We start from the raw sequence: 21555 nt of genomic DNA, 5'->3' as shown, positions 1-21555 counted from the left end.
GTAGAGGTTTATTTGAGAAAAGGGCCCTATAGCTATGATGAGGTTTAAAAACCCCTGGCCTAGGGCTTCCCTTCCAGCTGCCGGGGACAAGGTGCCCAGGGAGAAGAGTAAACCCAAGTCAGCAGGAGCCTCCTGGGCTGCGGGAGAATCCTCCAGCCTGGGACAGGCAGCTAGGCATGCTCGGGGCAGGTGCCACTGTGCCTTCCGTCCCCTCTAGATGATAGTCAGAATCTGGGCCTCCCTGGGGACAGGTGAAGGTGCAGGAGGCTGGGTGCCGCAGACTCCAGAGGGGAGTGGAGGGCCAGGTGGGCAGTGTGTGCCAAGGAGGGAAGTTGCACCCTGGGGGGGTCCCCGCTGGATCCCAACCCGTACACACAGGTCCTTGCCATTGACAAACCACTGGAGTTGTTAGTAAAGGTGCTGATGGGGAATGGGCATGAGACTGGAGGCCGCCTGCTCCTGATGGGAGCAGGGCTCAGCGGGGGGCAGACTGGCTTCCCTCCTCCCTCCCCCCATGTGCTCATCGGTTCGGCCCTGGAGCCAGCCTCCCAGCAGAGAGGGGGCTGCCCTGGGAAAGGGCCCGAGGCCCACCCCAGCCCTGTGCCTCTAACAGCCCTTCTGCCGCTCTGTCCACAGTCCACGGCATCAAGTGGACCTGCAGCAACGGCAACAGCAGCTCGGGCTTCTCGGTGGAGCAGCTGGTGCAGCAGATCCTCGACAGCCACCAGACCAAGCCCCAGCCGCGGACCCACAACTGCCTGTGCACCGGCAGCTTGGGTGAGCGGGGCTCCTGGGGGCACGCGGGGCGCGAGGGGCCCTGCCAGGCAATGGGGGTGGCTCTCTCCACGGGGCTGGCCGTGATGTCCAGAGAGGGAAGAGGGGTCATCAGGGAACTGGGCAACACCACGGCTACCAGGACAGACACAGGTAGGCCTCCTGGCACCCCACCCCACAGAGCTGGCTGGGCCAGAGGGAGCAGTTTCCAGAGAGGCAGCTCCCTCCGGGAAAGGGGGCAAGAACTGGGGGACACAGTTGAGAGTGAGGAGGTTTGGGGCCCCAGGACCTCTGTCCGCCCACTGCAGGGGCCTGCCAGGGCCCACGTCCTTGGCATCTGCAGCAGGAGCCCCAGTCCTGGGCCCGGGGGTTTCGGGGACATCTGCCCTGAGTCTATGGGACCACACATGCTCCAGCTCTTTCTCCACCTCTGTCTCCTCCAAGAGCATAAAGCGTCCCACTCTCTCCGTCCTAATGTGTCTGCTTCTCTGATAATGGTGTTTGCTCTCTGAAATGTGCGTTCTCCACTCCCCTGGCTGCCTTAATTAGATATTTCCATTAGAGGGTCGTGCCACTTCTCTGCGAAGTCTTCATGCATTTAGGAATCTTCGTGGTGAGGCTGTAACAGGATCGGGGAGAATTCACCCTTTTATCAAAAGCAAAGTGACCCTTATCAGATGGTAGGAAAATAACGAAAATATTAGCTGGAGTGGGAGAGAAAAGCCGTCCTGGCCTGCCGGTCCGGCGCAGCTGCAGGAGGGACTTGCCCGAGCTCAGGAACACGCAGCTCCTGAGGGTTTTTCTTTCCTGCCTCTGCACGAAGAGCGTTGGGGCTTTGTTCTTGCTTAGGACTTAGAAGGGCTCTTGTCCCCTAGAGAGCTGAAGACAGGCCCGGGCTCGTACACCTTTCTGCTTCTGGGGGCAGGATTTGGAGCCCTCTTTGGCCCTGGGGCCTGAGAGCTGATCCAGAAAGTGCGTCCTCCCCACCCCCACCCACCGCTGGCTTCCATCCCCCAGGTGGCTCCTGACCGGAGCATCTGAAGGATGGGGCTTCCTGAAACACTGAATAGGTGTGGGAAGTTGGGGGTGGAGGGACATGGCCACCATCCCGGGCTGAGCCCTTCTGGCCAGCAAGAGTGCTGTCTGTCTCTGGCGGTGGAGGGGACTTTCCTGGATGGTGGCATTGTCCCCACTTTCTCCATCCTGACCTCCCCGGTGCTGGGGCACTACTATGCCTATATGAAAAGAGCACCAAAGATAAAGCCCCCATTGTCTTCAGAGGATTGTCACATAGGGGACAGGAGAGCACCAGGTCTTGGGGTAAGTGGGCCTGAGACCCTGAGTGTCTAAGGGGTGGGGCGTGGACTTTGCCAGGGGCCCCACTGCTCGGAGGCAGGGTCCGCCGAAGTCCCAGCTCTGACTCTCTGTTTGCGTGTGCATGTGTGTGTGCACATGTGTCGTGTGGGTGCGTGTGTGCTGTGCTCTGATCTCCGCAGGAGCAGGCAGCAGCGTGCATCACAAGTGTAACAGTGCCAAACACCGCATCATCTCGCCAAAGGTCGAGCCACGGACAGGGGGGTATGGGAGCCACTCCGAGGTGCAGCACAACGATGTGTCCGAGGGCAAGCACGAGCACAGCCATAGCAAGGGCTCGGGCCGCGAGAAGAGGAACGGCAAGGTGGCCAAGCCCGTGCTGCTGCACCAGAACAGCACCGAGGTCTCCTCCACCAACCAGGTGGAGGTCCCCGACACCACCCAGAGCTCCCCTGTGTCCATCAGCAGTGGGCTCAACAGCGACCCGGACATGGCGGACAGCCCCGTGGTCACCGGCGTGTCCAGCATGGCAGTGGCCTCCGTGATGGGGAGCTTGTCCCAAAGCGCCACGGTGTTCATGTCGGAGGTCACCAATGAGGCCGTGTATACCATGTCCCCCACCGCCGGCCCCAACCACCACCTCCTCTCACCCGACGCCTCTCAGGGCCTGGTCCTGGCCGTGAGCTCCGACGGCCACAAGTTCGCCTTCCCCACCACGGGCAGTTCGGAGAGCCTGTCGATGCTGCCCACCAACGTGTCCGAGGAGTTGGTCCTCTCCACCACCCTCGACGGTGGCCGGAAGATTCCCGAAACCACCATGAACTTTGACCCCGACTGTTTCCTCAATAACCCAAAGCAGGGCCAGACGTACGGGGGCGGAGGCCTGAAAGCCGAGATGGTCAACACCAACATCCGGCACTCGCCGCCGGTGGAGAGGAGCTTCAGCTTCACCACCGTCCTCACCAAGGAGATTAAGACTGAGGACACCTCTTTCGAGCAGCAGATGGCCAAAGAAGCGTACTCTTCCTCCGCGGCAGCCACGGCGTCCAGCTCCCTCACCCTGACCGCCGGCTCCAGCCTCCTGCCATCGGGTGGTGGCCTGAGTCCCAGCACCACCCTGGAGCAGATGGACTTCAGTGCCATAGACTCCAACAAGGACTACACGTCCAGCTTCAGCCAGACAGGCCACAGCCCCCACATCCACCAGACCCCTTCTCCGAGCTTCTTCCTGCAGGACGCCAGCAAACCCCTCCCCCTCGAACAGAATGCCCATAGCAGCCTGAGTGACTCTGGGGGCACCTTTGTGATGCCCACGGTGAAAACGGAGGCCTCGTCCCAGACCAGCTCTTGCAGTGGCCACGTGGAGACGCGGATAGAGTCCACCTCCTCCCTCCACCTCATGCAGTTCCAGGCCAACTTCCAGGCCATGACAGCGGAAGGGGAGGTCACCATGGAAACCTCACAGGCAGCCGAAGGGGGCGAGGTCCTCCTCAAGTCTGGGGAGCTGCAGGCCTGTAGCTCTGAGCACTACCTGCAGCCCGAGACCAACGGAGTGATCCGCAGCGCTGGTGGCGTCCCCATCCTCCCGGGCAATGTGGTACAGGGACTCTACCCAGTGGCCCAGCCCGGCCTCGGCAACGCCTCCAACATGGAGCTCAGCCTGGACCACTTTGATATCTCCTTCAGCAACCAGTTCTCCGACCTGATCAACGACTTCATCTCCGTGGAGGGGGGCAGTGGCACCATCTATGGGCACCAGCTGGTGTCGGGGGACAGCGCGGCGCTCTCGCAGTCGGAAGACGGGGCGCGCGCCCCCTTCACCCAGGCGGAGATGTGCATGCCCTGCTGCAGCCCCCAGCAGGGGAGCCTGCAGCTGAGCAGCGCGGAGGCCGGGGCCAGCACCATGGCCTACATGCACGTCGCGGAGGTGGTCTCGGCTGCCTCGGCCCAGGGCACCCTGGGGATGCTGCAGCAGAGTGGACGGGTGTTCATGGTGACCGACTACTCCCCAGAGTGGTCTTACCCAGAGGTAAGCAGCTGCCGCTCCTGTCACCTGCCCCTGTGCAGTCACGCAGCTCAGGGAAGCTCATTGCATGCGGTTGCCCTTGGGGTGAAGCTCTGGACCATAAAGACAAAGCTTTCCTGTCCCTCCGTCCCCAGGGCACTTGGAATACCTTGGTTCTCACTCAGGGGTTCTCAGACTTCACTGGAGCAAGGAGCTTTAAAGTCAGGTGTCCTTGGAGACCAATGTCCCCCTGCCACTGCAGCTCCAGCCAGAGCGGTCTGCTATTTCTTGGCTTATGTGTTAAGAGACTACCTGTGTTTTGCTTTGCTTTGTTTTTTTTTTTTTTTGAGATGGGTCCTAAACCTGCTAAAAACATTTGAAAATCAATCATAGATCATGCGTATCCTCTGCTCTTGTTTTGCTTCACAAGCCAAACAGGAACAAAAACCTCTCCTCAACACTGAGTAGGGCGCAGCATCTGAAGTCATACTTAAGATTCTTTTTAACTTAGTCTGACCCTCTGCAAAATCAGCGCGTGCCATATGACGCAGCAGCCCAACCTATGCCCCTCTCCTTTGAGAACCGTTGCTCCAAAGAGCAGCATGTCTTGCCGCAGGGGCACAAGTATTTAAGGAGGAATCTTTGCTTTTTCTCTAGAGCAGAAACGCACAGGAAGAGTTTGCCCTAAATATCCCACCGCACACGGACACATGCTCTCTGACCCTCCCCCCAGCCTGTCCACCAGGTGCTTGGGGAGCAACACGTCTACCTCGGGGGCCGATCGGACACTTGCACCCTGGGAGGTGGCTGCCCACGGCTGCCGCAGTTCCACTGCCACCTTCCCTGGAAGCCAGGGTGAGGGCTGCTGCGGAGCACCCAGGGAGGGCTTCCTCCTTCCCTTCTGCCACAGTTAAGAAAATCTGTGTGTAAATGCCCCCCTGCCCCCGCTGCCAGTTCTCAGATTCTACATCAGCCCAGCTAGTGGCCCAGCCTTGGGACAGGAGCAGCCTGAACTAAGGCAGGTGTCTAGACAGCTGCGGCCCGTGCACTGTGTCTGTGCACAGCCTGCTTAGGAAAACCAAGAGGCAGCTGCAGATGCACATGGTTAGCAGCAGAGGGTTGGGCTGGCAGGTCTGGATTCAAATTCTGGCTCCACACTTACTACCCAGTGACCTTGGGTAAGGTCACCTTTCCTTTCCTGTCTCTAGAATTGGAGCAGCAATACCTCCTTGGGATGTTGTGAGGATTAAGTGAGGAAATGCTCAGCGCAGCACTTGCCTCTTCAGTTACGTGGCCTTGGTCCCACCCCCCTCACCCCCCTTAGTTAGAGCCCAGCAGGACCTGGCCCGGTGTGGCCCGGCATGACCCTGTTTCTGACTCCTGCTCCTGTCAGTAGCACTGAGCTCAGTGGCATCGTCACAGTGCCCACCACAGTTCCCCAACCTCCACAAAGGCCAGCTGGGTGTCTTCTCTCTCTCGAGCCCACAGGGCCTAAGAAAGCAAAAAAAGGGATGGGGGGTGGGCTCAGACTGGCGTGCAGTGGGAAGGTTGGAGCCAGGAGTCGGAGCTGTCTTCTGGTCCTGACTCTTCGAGACCTGACTGGGCCTCAGTTTCTTTATCTGTAAATGGCTGACAGGAGGTGGCCTAGAAGCACTCCAAGTCCTAGGACCTCCAAGCTTTGGTCCTTGGGGTGCTTAGGGGCTCGCTGGAGCCCAAGTCTTGCAGGAGCTAGGAGGTGGGAGGAGGAGCCCCTCTCTCCCTGGGGCCCTGGCCTGTGAGCGCAGGTCCCTGGGCCGGCTCCAGGGCAGCACTCCAGCCCTCTTGGGCCTGGCAGGCACAGCGGGACCTTGGCAGGCCTGGCTCTCTCCTCTCTTTACCCGCCTGCGGATCCCTGAACTGTCTTGGAGAAAGTCAGTTCAGCAGCTCACCACGCGAGGGCGGCCCAGGAACAGGAAAAGCAATGGCAGCCTGGCGGGCTGGCGAAGGGAGCGTCCCACCCTGGTTTTCCAGAAGCTCTGGATGCTTCCAGTTACCCAGAAACAAAAGCAGCTCAAATTCGATTTGATTTGCAAAATGCACAGATGCCAGCCTGCTGGGCCCTTTGGGGCCCAATGTGGCCGCACAGTGAGGCCTCAGAGTGATCTGCCCCTACCCCCTTGCTGTCCTCTCCCGCCCATGCCACTGTCCCCAGGCCACAGCAGGTGCCACCCTGCCTTGGTTCTGAAGGAAAGGGCACCTTCTCCCCTGATGCTCCTCTCCCCTCCCAGGTCCCCGTTTGCCCCTTGTCAGGTCCGCATGCCTCCTGCATAGGGAGCCTGTTCTAGCCAGGCTTGGCCAGGTCCAGGGAGGGCTCTGCAGCCAGGCACAAAGGCCCAGGCGTTGTTTTCCAGTCTGCAAATATGGGGTCAGGCTAAATGGTCGCCCAGAGCCCCCACTCAGGTCTAAACCTGGATGGTTCCTGGGCATCCATGCTACAGAAATGCTGTGGCTGGGCCATCTTGCTGTCTCTTCTCTGAGTGTCCCTCCCTCCCATGGGCTGCTGGCATTTCTCCTATGCTCTGTCCACCCTTCACCTCCAGCTGCAGCTGGTTGCCAACACACACACACACACGCACGCACACACACACACCCCGGAGGCGCCTATGCCCCACATGTGCCCTGGCTGCATCAGAAATCTGGACTCTCAGGACTCTCAGCACAGAGACCTCAGATGGCATTTAGTGCTCCCTCCCCACCCCCACATCCTCCTGCGTCATCTCCCGACACTGACGCTCCTGCTGCAGCAGGTAGAGGAGGCTGCAATTAAAGCCCTCAGGCAAGCACATCACAAGCGATTCAGCGCAGCCAGGCGAGCCGTTGCCATGGGAACCATGCCCTGAACTGATGGATGCTGAGCCGTCCTGCAGAGGTTTCCATGGAGAAGGTCCTGATGTTCTCCAGTAATTTCTGCGGTTCTTTGTTCCCCACAGCAACCCCAGCTTCACACTAGCCGCTGTTGATTGGGGTTATTTTTTTTCCCTTTTTCCTCACATGGTGACCGTCTGTGGCCTTTTGAAGCCACTGCTCTTGCACTTCCCAGGATCCAGGGAGGATGATGCCCTGAGCTGACTTTCTGGTGCTTCCAGACATCCCAGAGTTGGGCTCCACCTGTCCATCTGGCACTGCTCCCAGCGAGGCACCCACTCCTGCTCTCCGCCACACCCATGGAGCTCCAAATCTCACCACGGAGCAGTGTATCAGAACCAGGAATGCTAGGGCCACACAAGCCCCTAGAGATCAAATGCCAGCCAGGGAGGTCGGGCCACTTGCCTTAGGACACACAGCTACTGGAGGGCAGGGGCAGACCTCCTTCCTGCTTTGGGCTCCTGGTCCTGAGCTGTCTCCACTGCCCCCAAGCTTTGGATGCCTACCAGTGAGGTGACCCCTCCAAAGCCATCCCAGCCCAGGTGGAACGGCCTCCAGCCTGGCAGAGGCCCATCAGTGGTGGAAGTAGGAGCCATTTCCACCTCATCCCTGGAAACATTCTCCGGCCCCCACCCCAGGATGCCCCAGGCCACCCCTGGGCCAGGTCTGGGTTCCAGGAACACTGTGGGCAGAATCAGGAGCAAGCTCTTGTGGAGGCTGGAGCTCCCTCCGCGGCAGGGCTGGGCCAGTGCTCGCGAGAGGCCGAGCAGGAATGAGTGGCGTCGGCAGCCGCAGGAGGGCTCGGTGGGGTGGGGGCTCGGGTGCTCCACACTCCCCGCCGCCAGTCTCCTGGCGCGCCTCGCGCCTTCTCCAGCCTGGGCACTAGGTGGCGGTCTCCCCCTGACCTGCGCAGCTGCCGCCCCCCTGCAGGCAAAGGTGTTTACTGGTTTGGGGGTGGGGTGGATGGCGCCTCGGGGGTGGGTCCGCCCAAGGTTAGCCAGGACAGCCAGAGAGGCCAGCGCCCCCACCCTCTGCACTCTGAGTGACCAGCCCCTGTTCCCGGCTACGCTGTAAGTAGGGGACCTAGAACGCATCGTCCACCTCAGACTCGCTGGAGGGAGAGGAGGCGCCCTCTCAGTAGCCACCAAGCGGGAACAATGGCCAGGACACAGGATGCCCTGGGCACGGGGCGTGGGGCCGCCCTGTGCTCTACTGAGCTGGAGGTTGGGGAGTCCCGGAGCCTCCTGATGCTCTCCGGCCCATGGGCGCCTCGGGGGTCCCTGGGGGTCGGGTCCTTTCCCCTGGAGCTGAGGAAGGTCGTCGAGGCCCCTCCCAGCCAGGCTGCACAATCTTTGTCTGCCTGTGGGACGCAGGGCGGACTTGCTGGCCCGCGGTGGCACACAGCGAGTGCCCTCGACAGCTCAGCACAGAGGTGGCCCCAATGCCCAGTCCCCACTCTGACCCCACCCCCAGCCCTGACCCCACACTCGGCTCTGGGCAGGCGCAACCTCTCCAGCCGGGCCTTTCTCCCGGGCCCTTCTCCCCAGTGGTTCAGTCTCTGCGAATTTTCTAAGAGTTCCTCATCCCTCCCCTGGCTGGCCCCTCCCTTGCCATCGCCACACCCTGGGGCTCCTGGGGCTCTCCTCAAGTCCCCACAAGAACTTCTGTTCCCTGGGCTGACGCTCAGATGCCCAGACCCAGACCTGTTTTCAAAACGTGGAGTTCCTTCAGTCTGTCCACGAGCAAGTGACAGCAGGTCCCCTCTCTTTCCTCCGCTTCCTTCCAGGGCTCCCACCTGGCCAGTTCCCAGGGGCATGATGGGCTGAAACGGTTTGAAAAACCCTGTGCAAGGTGTGCAGGAGAGAGTCAGGGCGGAGCTGCCGCCCCCGTGCTGTTTGCCAACTGAGGAATGCCCTGGGGCTTCCTGCGGTGGGGGAGGGGAGCCGTGAGCCCCTCTTTTCCCCACATAGTCCTGGAGCAGCCCTGGCGCAGCGGTTCTCCAAAGTCTGGGCTTACTAGAATCCCTGGGGCAAGGGCCTGGGAATCTGCATGTCTGACCAGCATGTGGCGGAGGGGAGCAGACCCCCATCTGAGCAGTGTGGCCACAGGGCCCCCCCCCGGGCTGACTCCCTCAGTGGCTCATGCACCATCTCTGTCCCTCTCTCTGTGCCCTCCAGGGAGGAGTGAAGGTCCTCATCACAGGCCCGTGGCAAGAAGCCAGCAATAACTACAGCTGCCTGTTCGACCAGATCTCAGTGCCTGCATCCTTGATTCAGCCTGGGGTGCTGCGCTGCTACTGCCCAGGTGAGACGGCTGCTCCCCACAGGGTGTGGGGGCCGAGGGACAGTGGACTCAGTCGGCCTTGGGGTGACCTTGAGCTAGTTGTGTCATTGCTCTAGGCCTCAGTTTCCTCAGCTGTGAAGAAGTAGGTCCCAGATAGTCTTATTAGAATGTCACCTGTTCTGGCCCATAGGCCCCACATCAGACAGGGGCACAGGCACACTCAACTGGCATTTCGAAGAGCACGTGATGAGGACACTATTTAGGGCAGGGTAACCAGGTGATACATTCAGGAATGACCACAGCAGGAAGCTGTTGCTGTCCTCAGCCTGAAGGATTACTAGAGCTGGCGAGAGCCGGGACAGGAGCTCCCGCAGCCGGAGCCACCCCTGCGGCAAGGCAGGCCTCCTCCTCCTCCTCCTGCCCGTGCCTGCATGGCCCAAGCCAACCAGTGCCAGGAGAGCCCCGGTGATGCAGTTCACAGGCTCCATCCCCCTGGGACACACAGCAGGTCGTAGAGGGATGGAGAAGGTTTTACAGGGGTGAAGGGAGGGGTGGGGGTCAGGAGGTGTCAAACTAAAAATAATCAGCACAAACTCCTTTGGGAATTTAATTAAGCCACCTTCCCTGTGCCCAGAAAAAGGCACATGCACACAATTTGCTTCCAATTTGGGGGCTCAATGACCCCTCCCCAAGAAACCTAGCCAGGAGTCCTTCTGTGCTGTCCCTGTGGCTCTGACCCTCTCCCCTCCCCCAGGGCTTCCTCATTATCTACTTAGCCTGGCGTCCCTCTCCAATCAACTCCTCCTTGACCTCCGGCCATCACTACCTCCCCATTGGCCTCTCGGCTTTGTGAGGACAGGGACTGTGTCTTTGTTGATCACCATTGCACCCCTAGGGCTAGCAAAGTGCCAGCATGTCACAGAGAAGGATGGATATTTGTGGAGGAATGAGTGAGTTTCCAGATCTCATGCTTTCTGCTCCCTGGGCTGGTGTCAGGAGGACCCCTTGACTGAGCTAGCCACACATCAAGAGCTCTAGAGACAGGCTGTCCAGCTGGCCCCAACAATGAGCAGGAGAATGGGACAAGGAGGCTGGGGCAGCAGAGGGCAGAGGGACCCAGCCCCCGTCACTCGAAGCCAGGGAACTTGCAAAGGAGAGGAGAATGCTCCGTGGAGAAGGCCAGGCACAGGGGAGAGAAGTGGGAGCTGAGGTCCCCAGGGCGGGAGCAGAGCCGGCCAGCGCTGGGAGGCCCCAGGGTTCTTCTAGCTAACCTGAACCTTGGCTAGCCCAGCCATCTGTCCCCCCTTGCGCCCAGCCTGGGGCTCCTGAGCTCATGTGGAACATTCTTCCTTCTCCCCGTCGATTGCCCCTTGCAGCCCCCAGAGCAGGAATCCCAACTCCAGGGGCTGGCCGCACGTGCTTGGCCTCTTCCTGACCCCAGCACCTCCTTCACCACAAACATCCCAGGGAGCCCCCACCCCTCCTGGCCCTGCCCCCTCCCTGCCTAGCTGGCTCCATAGGGCCAACCCAGCCCCCTTGGCTCCCAGCAGCCCTGCTGGGCCTGGGGCACAGCCAGCGGGAAGCCAGGCAGGCTGGGTCAGCCTGTCACAGTGCAGGGCTGTCCACGGCTAATGCAGCCCCTGCCCCGCAGGGCTGGGGGAGAGGGCTGCGTGTTATTTAACAGACCACTCATCACCTGCTGCTGGAATGGGGCTCGCCTGGCCTAAAAATAGATGCCACTTCCTGTTCCTGGTTCTGGTCTGGCTGAAGCCCCAGGGCAGGGCTGTTCAGGCCTGTCCTCAGTTATCTGACCCCTCCAAAAAAAGAGCACTGGCCGGTGTGTGCCTTTGGATGGGGGCCCAGGTCAGGACCTGCAGAATCCTGGGGCTGGAGTCAGTCACACCTGGGTCCATCCTGGAGCAGCCAGAAACCATCCGTGTGACTTTAGCTCAGTGGTTGACCTCTCTGGGCCTCAATTTCTACATCTTTGAAAACTGCCTACCAGACAGGTGACAGCATTAAGTTTAAGAAGGTTCCTGAAGCATCTGGCTCAGGTACTCAACTCGTGAAAGTGTCCCATTAATGAGGCCTTAGCTTTGGTTCCCAAGGGGGATGTGGAGCAGGTACCAGAGCTGTTGGGGTCTCAGCAGGCAGTTCTGGTCCCAGAGCTGGCAGGCAGAGCCTCTGCCCAGTCCTTCAGGCTCATTGTGTCAGACATAGTGAGTCTCGGACCAGGAACCAGAAGCCACAGGCTCAATGCAGACTGAGAGCTGGGGCCCGGACGCTAGAGCGCCATTCTGTTTTACAGCTAACCCCGCAAAGGGAGTTTCCTTTGGACATCTCTGTTTTAAGGCCTGAATTGAAACATGTCACTTTGTAACACAGCACTGGATGTATTCTTTCATTCATTCATTCATTTCCCCATCTGCCAAATAATTCTAGAGCAGCCCTTGCTTGCCTTACACTGAGTAGGTGCCTGGAACGGAGCTAAGAATGAGACCCAGCCCCTAGCTGGAGACCTGGTGCCAAGGAGCTCCCAGCCCGGGGAGGAGCAGGTCACACAAACCAACCACTGCTCCAGGAGATAATGCAGGCTGCTTGGGGACATCAGCTCTCGGTCTCCCCAGAGGAATCTGGGGCTGAGCTGGAAGGAAGAGCACTTGATGCCAGAATCAAACTGGCCTCACCAAAATGAACAGCCCAGAGGCTTGTGAGCACCAGCCAGGCCACCTCGGGGCCAGGAATGATGCAGAGGAGGGAGCACAGGCGGCAGGAACGGCTGCTGCCCACCGGCCCGGCGCACCTGCCCAAGCAAACAGATGGGGTGACTTGGCCCTGACTGGCAACAGGTTCCTGCCTGGGCAGCTGCCACACCATCGCTGCCAGCAGGAGACACGCAGGCCCGGCATCTGTCTTCTACAAGACTCCAGGGGCGCTGCAGGTGCAGGAAGGAGTCCCCCAAGTCAGGGCACTGAGCTAAGGTGGAGCGCTAGGGAGGGAGGCAGCCGGGCTCCGGAGAAGCTACAGGAATCTACCAAGGAGACTCTGCCGGCCAGACCGCCCCACCCTGGATGCCTAGGAGGTCACCAAAGGCAAAAGAGGAAATGCAAAATGAGGCGAAGATGTGTGTTTTAAAGCAGTTTATTCAATAAATAATTATTGATTGGCCACACCATGCCAGGAAGTAACCTTGGCACTGGGCAGAAAGATCAAGACAGACCCAGTCCCAGCTCGCATGAGCAAACAGCAGGGTGACAGAAGACAAACAAGGAAACAAGCGAGATAACTGGTAGAGCTGGATCACATGGGTAGAACATGGCAATGTGACGGAGTAGCATGGGAAGAGGGAGCTTCCTTACCATACACTGACGAGCGAAGGCCTCTCACAGGCTGGGTCCTGGGTGATGGGATAAAGTCATGGGAAGAGGCAGGAAAAGCATGCAGGCCAGGTAGAGGGCAAAGGAAGTGCAAAGGCCCTGAGGCAGGAAGAGGTTCAGCAAGGGGAGGGGCCGCCAGCAGGCAGCAGGACAGTTAGCGGGGTGGGGGGAGTTGACCATGGTCAGGTTGGAGACGATGGCAAGGACCAAAACCAAATCACGTCTGTCTTTCTAGGCCATGGGAAGGAGTTCAATTTGCTCTTACTTGCAATGGGAAGCCATTAGTTTTAAATGGAGGAGTGGCTTTATCGAAATTATGTCTTTAAAAGATAATTCTGGGCGTGTGGGAGAACAGATTGCAGGAAGGAACAACAGAAGCAGGGAAGCCACCAGGTAGGAACAGAGGGATGATCTTCCTGGGCTTAAGGAGAGCTCCCTTAGGCACCACACTCCCACTGGTTTCCTTGGGGGTGTGGGAATACGGCCCCTGACACCACCCCAGCAGGAACAGGTCTCAGGTATGCTGACACCGCCTTCAGCAGGAAGCTAATGCAGGAGTCTAGGAGAGAAATGACCACAGCGTGGATCGGAGCAGTGGGGATGGAAAGAGACAGATGGGCACAGGACTCGCTGATGGACCAAATAAGTCAGGAAGCCTCCTGCGTGATGGGCCTGGGTGAGCTGGGCTGCTAGGCCAGGACCCAGGAGACCACGCTAGGTCCCCTCTGCCCCGCCTCTCTGGGGAAGGGAGGAATGCCTTGGAGTCTGCCGCCATTCCAGCAGGTTGTACAAGTGCCAGGAGCAGTGGAAGAGGAGCAGTTGAAAAGGGCCCTGCAGCTGGGATGTCTAGTCCCAGAGAAGCCGTGGGCTTCCCGGGGTGGCCTCCCGCTGCGAAGAGGAGCAGCACAGACGGGTGCAGAGGGGTGTGCGCTGGCCGCCCTTCCTTCCTGTTGGTAAACCAGGCGAATCCCCCAGGGAGGCCTGTGACCACAAGCTTGGAGATCTGCCCACGGATGCTGTCAGAGCTGCAGGAGTTTCTGAACTTGGCTGGCGATCCCTGCCCAGGCTCCTCCGAGGTCCTAGGTGACTCTGCCGTGGAGCCCTCTTGTTCAGGCTGTGACCTGGAGCTGAGGTGGCAAGCCAGGGTGGAAAGCACAGGGGAAAAACCCCAGGGCACCCTTGGGCAGTGACTCCCAAAGGCCTGCTCTGGGGACGATGGCAGGATGGCTGCTGTGTTACTATGTACACCTGGATGGATGGGGGCTGCTGGTCGATGAGTTGGTTTCCCACCAGAAGAGGGGTCTGCAGCAGATGGCCGCAGAGGGAAGCTGCAGCTTTCCTCTGTCCCAGGCAGCAGCTGACTTGGACAGTGTCCTTGAGTCTGTAAGCTTCTGAAAACCAAGAGCCCAAACAGTAACGCGATCCCTGTGTGTGTCCTCCCCGTAAATCTGTACTGGGAAGGCCCTGGATGTCCGCATCTGGTGTTCCGGAAAAGCGGGGCAGAGGGCACATAACCCTGACGTCTACCTGGGGATGTGGCCTGGTGAGGCAGGGCAGTCTGCACGGCCACTGTCCCCCTGGGCCACCTCTGTGGGCCTCAGGCCAGCCCCCAGGATATGGACCAGAACCAGGGAGTAGCAGCCTCAACCCTGGGACTGAAGCAGGCTTCCCCCGCAGGCTGGCCCCCTCTTGCTCACAGTGAGACGGTCTCTCAGTGTTCAGCACGCACAGTACTCGTTGAGCCCTGTGTAGGGGCCACAATAGCCTCTGAGACCCACAGATCCCTGCCTTCCCAAAGCTTCCTCTCTTGCCACTGGAGGGAGGTTCAACCTTGGCCCCGGCACCCCTGGCTCAGCACCCCCGGGTCCAAAGCACCCTGCCCTGGCTGGGACCAGACAAAGAGGGGCACAGCCGAAGCTCTTACTTCCATCCGGGAAGTAGAAGAACTTCTAAAAATACGCGGGATGCTGGCTTCACTGAGTCAGAACAAGCTTGTAGGAAAAGGTGAAACAGATATAAGCACAAAGAAATCCAAAGCAAATGTCGTACCCAAACCCACATAGGATGGATGGGAAGAGGGGAGAAGTTAACCAGCCACGGGCTGGGGGCGGGGGGCATTCATTCATTTGCTCATTCAGTCAGTCTGCACTGAGTACCCCGTCCCTGCCCTCACCAGGGAGCAGAGGGGCACATGGCAGTTACAGTACAGAGGCACAGGATTGATGACAGGGTGCCTGGCTGAGCCGGGGGACCTGAAAAGGTTCCTAGAAGCAGCAGCATCGCATCTGGGCCTTGAGCAATGAGCAGGCACAGGCTGGGACTGAGGAGGGTTGGACATTAACCCATCGAGGTTAGTGGGAGGGGGCATTCCAGGTCCTTGTGTGGTTCACCAGGCTGCAGGTTGCCCACCCACCCACTCCTTGACCTGACCTCTGTTTCTCTTGCTTTCAGCCCATGACACTGGTCTAGTGACCCTACAAGTTGCCTTCAACAACCAGATCATCTCCAACTCGGTGGTGTTTGAGTACAAAGCTCGGGCCCTGCCCACACTCCCTTCCTCCCAGCACGACTGGCTGTCATTGGACGGTAAGAAAGTGCTTGGGTCACCTTGGTAGGCACTGAGGGAAAGTGACACTTGGGGACCCTGTGCACAGGGTGTGAAAGAATAGTAGGCACCGAGAAAGGCGCGGGGAGGGGTGCAGTGTCTAATGAAGGAAGGCCAGCTGAGTCTCCACCATGCTGTGTGGCTGGCCATTGGCTGGCCCTACCCTCATCTCGGTCTCCCTGTGACAGACAGAATGAAGTATGTGAGCTTGGGCCTGTGGCTGTCACTGCTGTTGGGTGGTCTCATTGGCCAACTGAGCCCTCAGGGAGCTTAAGAGTTCCCTCTGGGACAGATCCCAAGCAGCAAGGTCCAAGCACCTGCTGTGCCCGGGGGCCCCCCACCCCCCTCAGGGCTGTTTCCCAGGCTTCCTGGGAGCATAGAAAGTTCCTGGGAGCCATTGCTATGTCCCAGGCCTCTTTCGGAAGAAGCTGGGAAGGCAGCTCAGGCCTGGGCTACTTTTGGATTTGGAGGCCTGGACGGCCAGAACTTCATGTTGACTGCTTCTACCTTTTAGGGCTAACTAGCCCAGCCTTTTCCTGGAAGCCCTCAAACGTCTGCTTCTTGGCTGTTTGTACTTAATACCTCTGCCCTGTACAGCTCTGAGACAAGCCCAGGATCGTGGTCGTGGCAGAGGGTGGAGGACAAGGGAGTCCAGTGGGTTCAAGGGAGCAGGCAAGACCTGCTGGCCTAGGAGGGCAGGGCTCCGAGAGCCACTGGCCTTGTCCGTGGGATTGGTGAGTGTCGGCTACCCCTGCCCACTGAGGCACCGGAGGCTCTGCAGAGAAGAACTGCCAAAGGCAGGCAGGGACACCAGGGCCAGAGGCTGCCCTTCCACACCCGGGCATGCCTGAGGGGCTGAACCCAGGCTGCCCTCTGCACTGGAGACATGGTGGGAGGGATGGCTGTACATGACTTCAGTATCAGGACAGCCCACAGAGGTGACGGTCTGTGGAGCACCCTGCCAGAGACCTCAGCAGCTCAGGATGCTGGGGTCTTGGCTTAGCTGCGCCTGGGCCACCTGCAGGGGTCAGTTCCCTAAGGACCCCTCCCCCACCCACAGCAGCCTTTCCACCATCTCACTTCTCAGACTGCCCCTTGCTATGGGCTGCTGAAGGATGTCTGGCCTGGGGACATGACCCAGACAGCTTTCCTGAACCACCCAGTGTGCAAACCTCGGCCTTATCCAGCCTCTGTCCCAGAGGTGAGAGGGTGGCCGGCAGCTGCCCTGGCCCGTAAACCCTCAGGATATATTCGCAGAGATGGCTTTAGGTCAGCAGGCTCTGCATCCTGGCAGTGGCTGCCTGGGAGCACTGTGCTGTCCTTGGCAGCATCCCTGGCGAGGCTGGAGCCAGGTGGAGCTGTGACGATGACCAGCAGGATGTAACAGAGAAGGGCAGTGTGACCAGGGGCTCCTGTTTAGGAAATCCGGTTTCAGTTTTGCAGAACAAATGGGGACTGGAGTAGGGAGCTCTGCAGAGCCTGACTCTCCCTGAGTGACCCGGTCAGCCTCACTAGGGTGGACCGAAGGATGCTGGGCCTAGTCTAGGACCCGGTCTGGAAGATGGAGCCCTTTCAGAAAGCAAAGTCACAGCCAGGCAGTGCCCCAGAGCACAGGAAACATCTGCTGGCCTCCCTGGAAGCCCAGAGAGTCAGCTGTACCCCAGAGGTTACCTGCAGGGGAGGATGCTGTGATAGAGACCTGGGGAAGCAGAGCCCTAACTACTTCTTGACAAACACAGGCCCTCAGGGACTGGGCTGTCGCTGAGCTGGGCTTTGAGCTCTGACCTCTGCAGCCTGCAAGTTGAAATAAGCACCCCCTGCCCCTGCAGGATACACAGGAGAGATGACAGAAGTTGGGGATGTGGCGGGGCGCTGCCCTCCATCCCGCATCAAGACCAGGGAGTCTGAGCCATGTTGCTTTCGTGTCAGCCCCAGCCAGGGCACAGCAAGGGAAACATTAGCGCCACAGTGGCTTGGGCGGGAGCACAGAACGCCCTGCTCAATTGGACCCGGCCAGCCTGCCACCCACCGTGGCCCAGGTGCCCTGCAGAGAACAGATCAAGTTCCTGAAAGACCTTTTCCCTTTGGTCTTGGCCAGGTGTCCTTTGGAGTAAGGAAAGGGAGGGGAGGTGGGGCGGAGGAACTGCCAGGCCCCACCTGGCCCCCACCTGGCCAGGGAGAAGCCTGGAGCTTCCCTGGTTCTTCTTTCCCCTAAATGAATACAAGTGACTTAGGCACCCAAGGACCACTTTCCCAGCCTCTCGCCAGCCTGAGAAATACTAAGGGGGCAGGAGGGCAGCACCCCAGACGCAGCGCCAGGGGCCTAATCTGCCCCAATGCAAAGGGGACAGCTGGGACAGCGAGCTGGGAGCGCGAGGGTCCCCGGGGCCTCTTGCCAACCCTCTGCCTGGCAGTGCATTTTGTGTCAGGGCACATGCTGCAGCAGCGAGCAGTGGTAAGCCCTCCTCTCCCCTCCCCTCCCGTCTCTGCGGCTCCCCGGCCAGCCCTCCGCCCCCACGGCTGCGGGGCACACGCTGCCCCAGGGCTCACGGGCGGAGAGGCGTGCGCCGTGGTGCGGGAGGAGCGGGGGGAGGAGCGGGGACGAGGGGACTGCGGCGCCCAGCAAACTGGGGCACGGCGTCCAGGCGGCGCGTGCACACACGAGCGAGCACACACGCACGCGCCCGCTTGGCGCGCAGCCGCAATGCGGGTGCCCTTCGCGGAACTGCGGGCGGCGCCGCGCGTTCGGACTGCAGCAAGACTGCCGGGGGCCCGAGCCCGGACAGCCCCCCCTCCAGTGAGCCGCGTGGCCACGAGCACCGCGGGCTCTGTCCCCCGCCGATTCCGGGTGTGCGCCTGGGTTTCCCTCCCGTCGTGGTCCTTCTCTGCATCTTGGGGGCGCCCTTTGTCTCCTCCGCCGTCCCAGAGGGGGCACATGTTTAGGGAAGAGAATTTTTGCCTTCATGTGACTTAAAAAATGGATTTCTTTGCCATTGTAAAGGCCGGGCTAGGGGTGAGGGGCATGGACCCGGAGCGCTGCGAATCAGCACGTGGCAGCAGAAGCGGGACAGTCTTTGTCCCCGCCGCGAGTCTTTTGTTTGCGCAGCCCCGCCCAGCGGAGGGCGATCGTCCCCGCGGCGGGTTTGCGGCGCAGGGGCGCCACGGCCCCAAAATCTCAGCGGGGGCACAGCCGTCCCGGCAGAGACCAGGCATAGTGATGGGGGAGAGGCGAGAGGAGGAGGCGCAGCCACCGCAGGGAAGCGCAGCCTTTGGGAGCCCGGAACCGGGAGCCGCAGCGCCTAGGGGGCCTCGCCCCCTGCTGTGAGCTGGGGGCAGCGGGGAAGAGGCCCTGTTTGCCGCGACCCGGTTGCCTAGCACGGGGCTGGCTCACGGTGGGCTGCAGTACATAAGAATGCATGTTTAAGTGAGTGCAGACTGGACACATCAGAACTGAATCCAGCCTAGTGGTCAGGAGGGCTTCACAGAGGAAGTGACCCTTCTGGTGAGACCTGAAGCCTGAGCAGGCATCAGCCAGGCTCAGAGGGGTGGAAGGGGTGTCCCAGAAAGAGGGGGCATCGGGGCCTGAGGGGAGGGAAGAGGCCACTGCCTTTGGCCAGGGCTCTCTGGGAATGCCATTTTCACCCCCTCCCCAAAGGTACAGATTCAGAACAAATTTCCTGGGCCCTGACTCCAGGCCATTTGCACTGGACCCCAGGGTGATCTGAGCGGGGCAGCTCTTCATTTGGCGATGCAAGGGAACCTCTTCCAGGCTAAAAGTAGACAGGCAACTGACCTTGGAGACCCTTTGGGGAGGGCCTCTGGGAATTGTCACTTCTGCCTACACAGTGGGTCCTGTGGATGAAACAGCCAAGGCTGTGCTGAACTCAAGGACATGCTGTCTGTTTAGACTGTCTCTTCTGTGCCTGTGTTTGCAAAGAGAATAAACCCAGGCATTTCAGCACTGCAGCCCTGGAGCCAGCCGAGGGGGTGGGGCAGGCCCTCGTCTGGTCAAGGGCACTGGGACACCTTTAAGTGACCCCTGGCCCTAGAAGAGAAGGTGAGTGGAGTGTCTGTGTGTCTTGTTCTTTCTCTTCTTGCAGCATCTGATTCTCCCCAAGGCCAAGTTGAGAAGATTGAGGATCCCCCTGTCCACCCCCACCCCACAGGCCCCCTTCACTGGCCCCCTTCTCAGAACCCCACTAAGCTGCTTATACTTAGGCTCTATTTTCATTTGCTTCTCAGGCACTGAGCCTCCTGCCCGGGTGAAAGGATTGGAGTGAGGCATGGTTGCAGCTTGGTTTTCCCAGGCTGGCTGGTCTGGGCAGGCCCCCTGCTGGCCTCAGGGATGGGGCAGGGACCCTGTCATCTCAGGCAGAAGGAGGAGCAGGGACCGGGAGCTCAGACATCATTATCCAGGGCCTGGCTCCTGTGCAAGCCCTGGGGCAGGATGGACGCGCCCAGGCAGCCTGCTCCTCCAGCTCACTGGGCCAGAAGAGGTTATCCTCTGACTTCTGGTGCAGCCTGGCTCTGGGTTAGGTGTCTGGGAAGACTGAGAGCCTCGCTCCCACGTAAGGAAGTGGAGAGAGAGAAAGGCAAGGTTTGGCCTCCCGGTTTGGCCTTCTGGCCGTCAGGTGGACTAACAGATGTAAGATGTGTAGCTGGGGTGGTCCCCAGCTCTGTCAGCGCCACGTAAGCTGCAAGAGGGCCTGTCCCTGGCATATGGCTGTGGTCCTGCTGGCCTCTCCCCTGCAGGCTGGTTTCTAGCACCAGCTTCCACCCTGCAGAGCTGGGAGACCACACACTGACCTAGTGACCACTGGTCACTAGGGACAGCAGGAGAGGCCATTCCAGCTGGGACTCTGGCCCCTGGGAGGCCTCTGGATGCTTCTTCCTCCCTTAATGACACTCCAGGTCATTCTGGTGAGTGCATCTGTGCCGGCCCCTCCTGGGCTGGCTCCCTCCCAGGACGCACCCAGCCCACCTTCCTGTTACTTTCAGCATGACATGTGACATAGAGCCAAGCAGAAACTGAGGACAAATTCCAAAGGCATCACTTGTCCCAGATGACGGAGGAGGGAGGGGCAAACATTAAGTAATTTCATTGTTAAATAATTTAAAATATCATTATTTTGCTAAAACAAACACGGTTTGTTTTATGGAGTAGAATGCAAAATGCACAAGAATTTTTAAGGTGAAATGGCATGGTGAATTGTCTTGACTTCGGAGAGCTGTGGGGAAGTACACCCTTAGTCAAAGCCTCAGGGCCCCGCACCTGCCTCCAGGGGCACTTTGGGGGAGTCGAAGCACTGATGTAGGTGCCTTGCTCCAAAGCACGGGGTCCTTCCTCGTAATCAGTCTCCCTTGTTCTCTGTGGGGTCCACATGGTCACAGATTGGGGGTGGTGTCCGTGTGCTCTGTCAGCATGCTTTCCTTAGCTCCGTGGCGTGTGGGAATGGCTGCAGCATCTTAGCTATTGGGGTTCCCAAGGCCCCAAGGGGCCTGGCTCAGATGCTTCCTGGGGAAGTGGCTTCCTGCTGTTTGCTGCTGGGGCCACGCCACATGGATCTGTGTGGAGCTCCTTTGTGCAGGAGGGCATGGGTCACTCTGGGGCTGGGCCTCACCCCACCTTTTTGCAGCAGTCACAGATGGTGTCCTGCAGAGAAATGGCACCTAGGAGCAAGCTTGGCCCCTCTGCAGCGGCGGAGGAAGCAGCCTTTGCACCTCGTCCTGGCTGTGAGGGCCGGAAGCAAAGTAGACGCTGTGGAGGAGGCCCCGAGCTCGGCAACGCAGGCGGCCCTGGCGGGACTGGCTTCCCAGCCACTTGGGGATCAGATGGCTTGTTCTGCAGCTTGAAGGTGGGAGGCTCAGACCCTCTGGTGGTCATCGTCAACAGCTTGTCCTTGACCGCTGCCTCCGTCTGCTGTGGCTGTTGTACAGATTGCCGCTGCCTGGGGGCTTGCAACGGAAATGTGTTCTCTCTCAGCTGTGGGGGCTGGAAGTCTGAAATCGAGGTCCTGGCAGAGCTGTGCTTCCGCTCAAGGTCCTGGGGAAGCATCCTTTCTTGCCACTTCTGGTGGCTGCTGGCAATCCCTGTCTGTCCTTGGTTGTGGCAACACAACTCTGATCTCTGCCTCCGCTGTCACGTGGCCGTCTTCCCTCGGTGTGTGTGTCTCTGTGTCTCTGTTTTCTCTTCTTACAAAGACACCAGTCAGTCGCTATACACCTGTAATTCACTAATCACAAAGACCCTATTTCCAAATAAGGTCACATTCTGAGATTCTGGGTAGACCTGA

The 21555-nt window shown here is 59.6% G+C and overlaps 1 protein-coding gene across 1 annotated transcript in view; it reads left to right on the top strand.

Annotated features, from left to right (window-relative positions):
- CAMTA1 (calmodulin binding transcription activator 1) overlaps positions 1-21555 on the top strand; it is an 858502-nt gene that overhangs the window by 765684 nt on the left and 71263 nt on the right. Inside the window, exons 8-11 of the mRNA XM_012662626.1 lie at positions 637-777; positions 2271-4117; positions 9175-9301; positions 15109-15243. Of these exons, the coding sequence (XP_012518080.1) occupies positions 637-777; positions 2271-4117; positions 9175-9301; positions 15109-15243 (2250 nt within the window). The remainder of the gene's footprint in view (positions 1-636; positions 778-2270; positions 4118-9174; positions 9302-15108; positions 15244-21555) is intronic.

This window comes from Propithecus coquereli, unplaced genomic scaffold (genome assembly GCF_000956105.1).
Source record: "Propithecus coquereli isolate 6110/MARCELLA unplaced genomic scaffold, Pcoq_1.0 Scaffold77, whole genome shotgun sequence".
NCBI lineage: Eukaryota > Metazoa > Chordata > Mammalia > Primates > Indriidae > Propithecus > Propithecus coquereli.
Note: the sequence above shows the minus strand (reverse complement) of the source record. Positions and strands in the feature narration are given on the sequence as shown.